The 12,037-nt window shown below is 48.1% G+C and overlaps 1 protein-coding gene across 3 annotated transcripts in view; it reads left to right on the top strand.

Annotated features, from left to right (window-relative positions):
- Positions 1-3,878, top strand: part of Bap60 (Brahma-associated protein 60) — a 215,740-nt gene extending 211,862 nt beyond the window's left edge. For all 3 annotated transcript variants that reach the window (XM_037429363.2, XM_037429362.2, XM_037429364.2), the window contains one exon: positions 3,699-3,878. In XM_037429363.2, coding sequence (XP_037285260.1) covers positions 3,699-3,854 — 156 coding nt within the window. In that variant the 3' untranslated portion in view covers positions 3,855-3,878. The remainder of the gene's footprint in view (positions 1-3,698) is intronic.
- Positions 3,879-12,037: the final 8,159 nt, after the last annotated feature.

Below are 12,037 nucleotides of genomic sequence, written 5' to 3'. Positions count from 1 at the left end.
CGGAGTCGACATCGCGCGCGCTGTCAGAGAGTCTCATGTCTATGCGCACTTCACCGTTGCCGATAGCATCAACGCGGTCATGATCCAAAGAGCGTCCGCTATCCGGGGAAGCCGTCTCGCACACTCCTCCATTGATAACATCTTCAGTACACATGCGGCCAGCGTCCATGCCGCACACACAGGAGGAACCCTCTTCGGTTACGACTGCGTTACCAAACAACGTCAGTGCTTGCTCCCGTCTGCCTCTGCCTTTCTTCCGCAAACAACCAAAATGATGCTGCGATGGGAACTTTTTTGCACTGCCGGGCATAGCGAGACGCACAAGCACGTTAGGGATACGACACCTTCACAAGGGCGATACCCTTTCAAAATGGCTGTGGACACTGCCAGGGAGTTTTCCTGGCCAATCGGAAAGCGCAATTCTGGTCATGTGCGTCAAGTAACCAATAAAATCACGCGCTGTGTGTGGTTTCACTTCGCTTCTTTTGGTTTTGCGAGAGACACATAGCTGTCTACTGGAAAAAGAAAAAAAACTAGAAATGCAACCATTCCAACAAGATCAAAATTGCACTGGTGGAGCGCGTAGTTCGCGTGCAGTCGGTGGTTAAAGTAAGGCTAGTTTACACTTCAATTTAAAGGTTCGCTTGCGCGAAGTCGCCCTCTTTATGGGTTATAACTTGAGGAATAAGCGGAATTTCGAAGCCTAACTTTGCTGACAGGTGCGGAAGGGCATTGGGAACGCGAAAATGACGAGAGAGAAAATGCGATTTTTTGGCAGAGCCGCTTCCCACTTTGAAGCAGAGCTAACTCTGGAACAACAACCAATGTCAACCTCACGTGATGCTTGTACAATTTTATGTAATGTTCATTACTCTCTTATAGCCAGCACTGCAACCACAATTCATATTTCACCGAAATGCGGTGTGCATGGAGGTTTCCAAAGCTATTTCTAGACCTGGCATGGATTTGTAGTAGAATTGCCACACAGAGTGCCTGTGTTTGATTCCTGCTGGGCTCTTGGCATTTATTCTTTGCTTTAGTTGAGCCATCATGGCTGATGCTGAGTTTTCTTAACGGTCTTGCATTGAAATGATCAATCTTTTTTCTTGGAGTTACTGGGTAGGTATAAAATGTGATATCAGCTGTGGCGCATACAGAAGTCCGTGGTCATGTGCCACACGTGACTGGAAAAAAGGAATTCATGACGTCCACGATGGGATTTCTGCGTTATTCATGTCATGACTAGAAATTCATGTTCATCATAGCCTCATGCTGAGTTTGGCTGATGCCTAGTTAAAAAGGCGACCACTAGTACACAAAAATGTTGGCAGCTACATTTAGATAGGTAGGTAGAACGCTCAGAGTGCCTTTGCTTTGCTATGGAATGCTTCGCATATAAAATATAACATTTATGCTGGCATTTCAAATGGGGACTGGCATTTATCAAATTCACTGCAGTAGACTTGATGCCTTCAGGTCGTCTGTGCGAGTGTTTTGGTCAGCTGCCAGCTTGTAAATAGATCGTGTGCAAGAAAGTGTGTTCCACGTTCACTGTGATGGCCGCAAGCAGTGCTGGCTAACTGTTCTAGGTCATATGTGTAAATATAGTCAATATAGGGTATAGAAGGACAACTGAGGACCTTATCTTCTAGAGACACATCCAAGGTTAGGTGCTGAGCAAGTGTTAGGCATAATGTTAAGCAGAATGGACGAGACAGCAAACGAGAGCAGCTGGTGTTAAGCACTAGACTTTCACCTGGGCTGGCTATGTAAAGACAACTGTTGGTCAGTGAGCGCAACAGAAAGGACAGCAGTGAGTTCATAGAATGATGAATTAAAAAGTTCACTGCGATACAATGGAATCGGCTGACACAAGATGGAGTGAGTTCGAGATGGTTGGGAGAAGCCACTTTTGGTTCCGACTTGAGCAGCATCCCAATGGCCCAACATGACATCGCACTTGGCCTTCAATATTATTCACAACTAGTGAAGTAGTTTTTGCAAAGGAGAGAAAACAAATGGTTTTGCTTTTTCATTACTGACATGAAATAGTGAGGGGAAGAAGGAAAGACAGGGAATGGAAAGGAGATTGTTGCGGAGTACAACTACGCCTTCTGACAGTCTCGTGTCGAGCAGGTTCTCGAGCTAAGCACATTACAGGGATGAAAGCACAGCTTTAATATTGACACAAGGTAGGCTGGCAACTATAGTAGCCAGCCTCTGTGGAGGACAACGAGGTAGTTCTGTGTGCGCGTGGTCTGGTGTTCGCGTTTCTGGCCCTTGAGTTACGAAAGTAAACGCCCTGTTTTGTACCTGCGTACCTGTGTCTTTGTGACAATATAATGGCTTCCAAACGACACTTTTGAGGACAAATGCTAAACTAGGTGCAGTCTTCGTCTTCAGTAGCAACTGGAATCGGCATTCTCAACCCTGTCAAATTCATTTAGGTAGCTGCCCCCGGTAACCACAGTGGTGTGGATGATCCGCCTATACCCACCTTACACAGTGCATGTTTTGTTGGGCTGCCTAATGCGTCGAACAAGATAGATGGCAGCTGAGACCGAATATCTCATGTGTGTCAGCTAGCACTGAAGCATATGCTTGATGAGGTCCTGTGCAGCGTTACTCTGTATGTTTCATGGCATGGTAGCATCGCTGTTGTGTGCCATCTCAGAAGCACACTGAGAATGCAATGAAACAGCACAACATTGAAAGGGTGCTTATCGAGAGCACTATGCCTTGCAACAGTGCTGATTTTTCGAAGCCTGCAGCATCATTGTCTTCGCACACTGACGTTTGAAATGCAACTATAATTTTGCTGTCAGTAACAGAGTTAAAATAATGCTTCAATTTAGACTAGGTATCTTTCGTTATAAGTAAACAATAGATTTGTTAATACTTCAGTATATTTTGCTCTGGTTGCTGATAGGACCTTCTTGAATGCTGCACTGCTGAAAGGAGAACAGCTTCTTGTTTATTCTCATTGCACGTGTATCTTGATAATGTCGTGTTGTAGTAAGCTTCTCCAAAACGCAGTCAACCTGCTCGTGAGTGTGTGTTTCCTGCCACGAAAATTGGATTTTGCTGGTCCTAAGCACTCCGCATCTATTCCGTCTATGTTTTACAGTTTCATATAATACGGCCTGCATGCCCACAGCAGTCTCCACTTGAAATTAGCAATGTGTTTTCTTATTGTGTTTAAAAAAAATTAGCATGTGAAACAACTTGGACAAACTGACTCGTGGTATGCACAAGTGCATAAATACGGACAGCAGATTGGAGTGTGACAGTAAATTAAACTATTTCACTGCTGTAAAATATTAGAGCAGGAAAATCCAGACAGCTAACCTATAGTAAAACATATCATTTGCCAACTAACTGCCATAGCACTGACAATCTTCCATTGTGACCTTAATAATGTGTGTGTAAATTTGTTGTCATTCCACTGATAAAAGCACCAAAATCAAGCTACATTTTCTTCAAATGACAGCCAGGCCCCGCATTACAGTGGTTGTCTCTTTACACTGATCAAATTGTAATCAGTACTTAAAAAGAGAGTTAGTGCTGTGTTCAGGATTTATGAGCATGTTGGTAATGTGCTTTTGACGCTGTGCAGATAGCTGCATGTTTGGCAGAATAACGCGTCGAAGGCACTATTTGGAACAAACCTTTCATGAGTGATGATTGTCTTGGTGCAGACCATGACGGACGTAGTGGGCAGCCCTGAAGAAGAACGCCGTGCGGACTTCTACTACCAGCGCTGGGCCCAGGAAGCCGTGTGCCGCTACTTTTACGGCAAGGTGCAGCAGCGTCGAGCCGAGTTGGAGCAGGCGCTGGGCATTCGCAATGCCTAGTTAAATAAATTATTCTTTTTTCAACTGGCATGGTATTGCTCCAAGCATGCATGCTCTGCCTATGTTATTTCCTTAATTTAGGCCATCCTAGTTCTTGTTCGGACAACAGTGAGGATATGTATGGGGGGGGGGGGGGGGGGGGGGTCAAAAGTTTCCAGGCCACTATCCCACGTACTTATATGGAAGTGTGGCCTGGGAACTTTTGACCAGAACTGTACTGTGTGGATTTGAGGAAATTAAAGGTAAACATTTGGCAGAAATCTGCATGGTTGGGATAGGAACTGGGGAAATTCGGAAAACTTGAGCCATGAACTTATTCTAGGGAAACTCGACGTTTCTAAGCCGAACCGGCTTCTTTGTCAAGGGTGAGAAAACCCTAGATGGGCAGCGCTTATATATATGGTTGCTTGCTGTGCACGTAAGGTGTTGCTGATGATTGCGGACTGGCGGCAACTAGAAGCAGAACATAGAGAAAGAGCAAAAAAAAAAGTTCTTCACAAGTGGTTGAATAAAGTCTTCAAACTGAGTACCTTTCTATACACTTTGAAGTGTAATGTCCCATCAAATCAACAGAAAGTGAAAACATTGCTTAATTATGAAAGGTTCAAAGACTGCTTGCGCTCTAATATTAAGGGAACATTCAATGGTAGAAATGAAGACCTCGTTGAGAACGTTCTCTCATTTTAAAAAATGCAGTAGTGGAAAACCTATGCCAACTGGAAATTACTGCACCATACTGCTCTAAAAGAACCTTTTTTTTATCTAATTCGTGTCATTGCTGTGCCACAAGGTGGTGAACTACAACAGCTCGGGGTCACGCGACCCAAAGTTAAGCGTCGCATCATGTGACGTCACTGGAAAAGCGATCGGCGTCAACTAGCTACGCCTTGTCAAGCGACTTTGAGGTCAAGTGACAAAAGGGGGGGGGGGGACACGAAAGCTTAGCAGGTGGGGAAGGTACGTTTTGTTTTCATCAATGCACTTCCACGCTCCATGCCCTGTCGGATTGAAGAGCCTGGTAAACGAAGCCCGCATAATTGAAGTCACTCCTCTGTGGCTTCACGTTTCATGCATAGTTGTGTAGGTATGAGAGTAATGAGTCTTGTCGAGGGGAGTGCCAAGTGTGTTGTGTATGGGGAGCCTACATGAACGGCCGGTCACCTAGGCGCCCTGTCGTGGGGCGGCAAACATACTTAGGAATATGTTTACCGGCATTTGCTGATATGGCTGCTAGCGCCATCAAGGGAATCTACTGAAGTTTACAGGTGTACAGCCTGTAGTCTTCCCGTTGGCCATTCGGTTGTCTTGGGGCATTACACAGTAGGCGCTTCTCATTTTTGAAGTAACCAGTGAACAGTTGACAAATACAGGGGTCAAGAAACTTGTCTAGAATGCCATAAGTGCACGCTCCAGCACCCTTTGGCTCCATGTTTTCCGATATCTAGTTGTTGACAACCCACTCATGGCGGCTTGGCATGTGCTATAATTATGGCTCTTTCGAAATAGTGGCAATCAGACAACGTCGTCAGTGCACTTCAGAGCGCGCCTTTTTGGTGTTTTTAACAAATGTGTTGACCAGTGACCTCTACTTTACTACGTTACGCATGGCAACACACGGCTCACCAGTGAGACGAGCGCTCGCTCTGTTCCCTTACTTAACTGGTTGATCTGATCGTCGCAGGGCACAATCCAAGGTGGTAGCATTTTCAATGGAGGCAAATATGTTTGAGACCTGGGTGCTCAGATTCCAGGTGCGCAGTAAAGAACCCCAAGTGGTCGAAATTACCGCAGCCCTCCACTACGGCGTCTCTAATGTCTTTTGGTATTTTAGACTCCATAGTCTATTCGATTAAAAAAAAGTGCGCGGCACCGCATACAAAAAGGTGCAGCCGGTGCCAACACCTTGTGCCGCAGGTGTAACTAGGTGTCTGGGCAGCCATTTTGGGGTGCAAATGAGTGGATGGATGGATTGATATGGCTGTACCCTTTAAATCGGGTGGCGGCTAACGCCACCTAGCCGTAATACTTAACCAAAAATATCCCACGTTTCATCCTATGTTTCGTGCTCTACATCAACATACATAGATAGCATGTCGGCCAGTGCTTTGTTTAACCTCTCCGTCAAGCCGTTCGTTTGGGGATGATAAGCTGTTGTTTTCCGGCGGTTGGTGTGCGTCAGCTTGGCGACTTGTTGCAATAACTCTGTCGTAAATGCTGCTTCGCGATCGGTTATGAGAACAGCAGGTGCACCATGACGCAAAACAATGTTGTGGACAAAGAATCTGGCGACTTCAACTGCAGTTCCATTAGGCACAGCTTTGGTTTCTGCATAGCGAGTCAGATAGTCGGTTGCGACGATTATCCACTTATTTTCTGAGGATGACGTAGGGAATGGACCAAGAAGATCTATTCCCACTTCCTAAAATGGTGTTTGAGGTGAATTTAAAGGTTGGAGGAAACTGGCGGGCTTTGTGGGTGGAACTTTACACCTCTGACAGTCAAGGCAGGTGCGGACATAGCGCTGAACGGAGGAATACAGCTGTGGCCAGCAGTACTTCTGTCGGATGTGCGCTAATGTCCTAGCAAAGCCTAAGTGACCGGCCGAAGGATCGTCACGGCACGCCTGCAAAACTTCCTCACGCAGTGCCGTTGGAACAGCGAGGAGGAAAATATCCTGGCTGCTCTCAAGATTTGTCTTGTAGAGAACATTGTTCCGCAGGCAATACGATGTTAAACCACGCGAGAGCTGGCGTGGGACGATAACATCTTCCCCTTGAAGATGCTGGATGACAGGAAGTAGCTCAGTGTCCTCACATTGAAGCTCAGCCATTCGCACCACATTGACGATATCAAGAAACGGCAAATTTTGTTCAGTGTCAGATGACGTCGGGGAAATAGGAGCTCGAGACAGGCAGTCAGCATCTGTATACTTAGTCCTGGTCGGTAGACCACCGTTATGTCGTACTCTTGAAGTCGGAGGCTCCAGCGGGCGAGGCGGCCTGATGGATCCTGCAGATTGGCAAGCCAACAGGGCGAATAGTGGTCACTGACCGCTCGAAATGGCTGGCCGTATAGGTAGGGTCGAAACTTGCTAATGGCACAAACGACTGCTAGGCACTCTTTTTCGGTGGTAGAGTAATTAGCCTCTGCTTTTGTGAGACTGCGGCTCGCGTAAGCGATCACACGCTCTGCGCCGTTCTGCCATTGAACTAAAATGGCTCCAATTCCTACGTTGCTGGCGTCTGTGTGGATCTCGGTGTCGGCAGTGTCGTCGAAATGTGCCAGCACTAGAGCTGTCTGCAGTCGATTGCGTAGCTCTACGAAGGCTTGTTGTTCCTCGTCCATACGAAAGGCACATCTGGCCGTGTCAGTCTTGTAAGAGGTTCCGCAATTCGAAGGCATCTTCGCTGCCCTCGAATAATGTCCATCCCATATCACCATAAACTCCATGATTTGGTGTATTCCTGTGAGCTCCTAAAGCAAGCCTACCTATTCCACGTTGCTTAATTTGTAATCTTGCTTGAACTTCTGGTCACAAGCACAAGACCGCACTGCCCAAAGCCAGACCAAGAAACATGACCCCTTTTTATATTTCTCTCACAAAATCATACCTATTATAATTCCACAGTGCCATATTTTTCATCACCGCTGCATTCCTGTTACCTTTAGTCGTTACGTATATTTCGTGTACCTTTAGGTACTCGGTCGCATTGCTTATCCATACGCCCAGGTATTTGTATTTATTCGTTATCTCTACCGTGACCTCCTGTATTGTAAGCTCACTACCTTAATTATTATTAGAAATCATGACTGTTGATTTTTTCTTAATCTCAAATCTAACTTATCTTCCTCATTAGCGCAGATGTCATCAATCTCTGCGCTAATCTTCCTTGTTGTCAGCCATTAGCATTATATCATCTGCCTACATGAATGCTGGTAGTGCATGTTCAATTAGTTTTTTTTTGTTTGGTGAGAGAGGTTGAAGCCAAGTCCACTCCCTTATAATATGGCCTCTAATCCTTGTAGGTACATCATGAATAAAGAGGGTGACAGAGGACACCCCTGCCTAAGCCCACATTTTAACTCTCTGGGCTTGGATACCTGTTTTCCCACTTTATAACTACCTTCTTACTTCTATAGATATTCTTTAAAAGATTAGTGACTCCATCTTTCTCACCTAGTGTGTCCACTATTCCCCACAAGTCCTCTTGAACCACGCTATCGTACGCTCCCTTGATATCCAAAAATGCTAGCCACAGGGGCCTGTGTTCTTTTTCTGCTATTTCGATGCACTGCGTCAGACCTCACTGACGCAGTGCACCAAAATAGGAGGAGGACGAAAGTTGCGGTAGCAACTCTCGACCTCCTGTGTTTTCGAAACCCATTATGCAGTTCCCCACGCACCCCCTCATACATGCTTCACATCTTTCCTTTATAATCTGCATCGCCAGTCTGTAGATCGCTGATGTCACTCTTATAGGACGGTAATGTTTATGTCAGCTTCGTCCCCTGTTCCTTTATAGATCATGCTTATCCTGCCAAGTTTCCATGGTGGGGAAGCACGTGCGCCCAGTTACCCTTTCCCTCTTACGGCCACGCGACAGCCTAGTCGTGAGGACATGTCTGTTCCTTTAGGTAGTGGACAATAAATCTTCTTGCGAAGGGATGGAACAACCCCACGGCCAGCGCTCACGATTCCCCTTTTCCTGGCACACAGAACGCGTTTCATTCCCTCGGCGAAGAAACAAACCTTCGTCAAGCAGCGGGAAACCGGGTCAGTCAACAAAACTGGCTTGCGGTCAGTCGCACGCTCCCTCTGACACCGACGAAAAAAGGAGGAGGTCAAGCCCGCAACCCCCTGCGAGCCAAGGATGGCAACGACCCAGGTGTAAGCGTCGGCACTTTTGTCATCCGTCTCTCTTCGCGACGCGCTATTGCTAGCGTAAAGCAATAAAGTATCATTTTGTTGACCTAGCCTGTTGCCTTATTTGCCCGAACCCGTGTAGCTACTATGAGACAAGCTACAGATAAAAGGCGTTATTCGTGCATCGGACTTTAATCGTGCCCAACTTAACTGATTCGGCAGCACGGATAGTTTTGTGGACGCGAGCAACTACCAACTCTCCTCCACACGTAGGACAACAGGCTTGTCGGAATTCCAAGATTTGTCAATGTTGTATGATGTCGCGTCGCAGAGTGGCGATCCTTTGGCTAACGCGGGGGCACATTTAGGACTTTCCGACAGCGTAGATTTTGGTCGTTTCACACGGTATGACCTAAAGGGTGCAGCTACTGCGTTAGCTGAGATTAGGCCTACGACGGAAAGTGTCACGCATGGCGCTGCAATACCTCGCAATACTAACAGAGAGCCGTTTGCCTCAAGTTACGCCGACGCACGCCGCAACTGTAGGCGAGTCGGCGGGCAACAATTCGCCCCCGAGCAAGGTACTCTTATTGAATGCGCTGTCAGTTATGCAAAACATGGCGAACGCCCTGCAGAACACAGCGCAGGCCCCCACGTGTCAAGGAATACATGCCTACCTACACGGGTTACCACGACTGCAAGAGCGCCAACGAGTATCTCAAACGGTCGCTGCTCTATCAGCAGGAGACGGGGCTTTCCGACGCCGAACTTCCCGAGCGCGTGATCCCGGTGTCGCTCTCGGAGCAAGTCTCGGAGCTCTCGGAGCTCGATGGTTCTGACTAATGAGACATCGCACCCGCATGGTAAAGAGTTCCACGGCGAATTCCTACCGGCTAATTATGAGTGGCGTTTGAGGAGAGAATTCGAGCTACGCACCCAGCATCCGGACGAATCCTTGCTGAAGCATGTACGGGCGATGGATGAACTGCATCGTCTTGCTAACCCTCACGGCACCAACGCAGAAAAAGTCGAGCGCGTTACGCGACATGCACACCCGACTTTTGCGGCGCACTTCAGGGGATGCAAGTTCGCAGACCTAGAAGAGCTCGCCACCGAGGCGAAGCGCATACAAAGGCATCCTCCCAGCGCGATCGTATGGCCCACCTCCGCACGCAGAGCAGTCACTCGAGCCTCGCTATAGACTCGGAAGCGTTTAGGGGTAACGCGTCAGCATCGTTCGCTGATGAGCACGTACCACGCGGTTGGGAGCTGTAAGACCCCTATGCTTACGTGCTCCGTACAGCCCACGCCGCACCCGTGCGTGACTATCTACGGCAGAAGCGCGCTGTAGACATGAGGCCTAACGAGCGGCGCAACCCTGAGAGAGGACCACCTGACAAAGGTGACTTACAATTGAGCCGGGGTGGTTTCGGCTGTCCTTGGTATAGGTGCGGCGCGCTGGGGCACATCGCCCGCGCATGTGACCACACACCTGGTCAGGAGCAAACGCGCGGTTCGGGAGACGGACGCCGCCACCGGTGAATCACATCAGACACCGCGTGGCAATCAGTAATTCTACCGATGCGTTCGAATCACTTGCACCCTCAGTCTATCGCGCAAGTGATACCGTAGACTCGCCCGCACCACTAATCGAGTTAACGATAGCTCGAAAGAAGTTCATAGCACTTTTGGATACTGGCACAAACTCTTCTTTGTTTGGCGCAATGTGTTGACCATCTCCGCGAGAACAATATTTGCTTGAGACAATGCAACACCATCTTCCGCCTTGCTATGGGCACGTATAGCGCAATCGAGCGGCACGGCTAGGCTGATGATCCGCTGGGACAGATGCGTGAGGGGAGGTCTCGTGCATCTTCCTGGGCTGTAAATGTCTCTAATGCTTGGGCGAGACTTCCTCGCCAAGTTGGGTATTGCCACTGACATTGCAAACGGTGGTTACCGAGAGTGCGACGAAGACACGCTAAAGCTTTTCTCAAAGGCCCCCGCATTGACTAAGACATGCCAATCGCAGGAAGAATAGCGAGTATGCAAGGAGGAAAGCGCACCGAAAAAGCGAGTAACCACCCCGCCGGAACAACGTGCCACGCTGCAGGGAAGATCAATGCATTTGCTTTTGGTGGAGGCACAGAGCCTGCCAGAAGAGGAATGAGCGCAGCTGTCATCGCTGTTGTACGAGTATGACGCAATGTTCACAGACCTCCCCAGCTGCACTATGCTGGTCAAGCATAGAATTGACACAAGTGATGCATGACCTTGGAAATGCAATCGCCAACCGATCAGCTTGGCTAAGCGGAAAGCACTTGACGCAGCCTTGGACGAACTCATCCACACAGGCGTAGTTGAGAGGTCAAACAGCCAATGGGGTTTCCCAGTAGTGCTAGTTCCAAAGAAAGATGATACATATCACTTTTGTGTAGACTACCGCAGGCTGAATGAGGTTACAAAGAATGACGCGTACCCTCTTGCCTCCATTTCATCGTTAGTATCCAACCTTGGCGGGGCGAAGTACTTCACAACGCTCGATGCTAGCCGTGGATATTTTCAGGTTTAGATAGACGAGCGGGATAAAGAGAAATCGGCTTTTACATGCCACAGGAGAGTTTTCCAATTCAGGAGAATGTCTTTCGGCTTAGTGGGAGCTCCCGCTACATATCAGAGGCTAATTGACCGTGTTTTGGGAGATGCAAAGTGGCAGCACGCACTGGCATATCTAGACAACATAGCGGTTCACTCGAAAATGTTCCAAGAGCACTTGCGTCACTTGAGAGACGTTCTAGAAAGGCTGAGGTCTGTGGGCATCGCTTTCAACCCAAACAAAGCTCATATAGCAGCGACCCGAATAACATTATTGAGATTCACGCTTGACGAGTAACCCATTTTGCCGGATAAGGATAAGCTTGAAGCAATAGTTGGCTATCCATCGCCGAACAGTATCGGTGAGCTGAGGCACTTTGTGGGGATGAACTTTTATTGCCAATTCGTTCCAGACTACACGGCCGTGCAGGTGCCTTTGACGAAGCTCTTGAGGAATGACGAGCGTTGAGCTTGGAGCCAAGAGCAGCAGGCCGCACTGCGTCGCCTCACGATGTTGCTGGCCAACACTGCTCAGCTGCAGCTACTCGATTTTAACAGGAAGTTTGGGATTCACACAGGTGCAAGCGACCTGGGTCTAGGAGCAATTCTGCTTCAGGAGCATGGAGGATCCCTCCGCCGGCTCAGTAACTGAGAAAGAGTGTCTCGCGATAGTTTTCGCTCTCCGTAAGTTTGACTTTTACATCGACGGTATTACATATGTGAT

Source organism: Rhipicephalus microplus, chromosome 1 (genome assembly GCF_043290135.1).
Source record: "Rhipicephalus microplus isolate Deutch F79 chromosome 1, USDA_Rmic, whole genome shotgun sequence".
NCBI lineage: Eukaryota > Metazoa > Arthropoda > Arachnida > Ixodida > Ixodidae > Rhipicephalus > Rhipicephalus microplus.
This window is presented reverse-complemented; position numbering and strand designations above follow the sequence as displayed.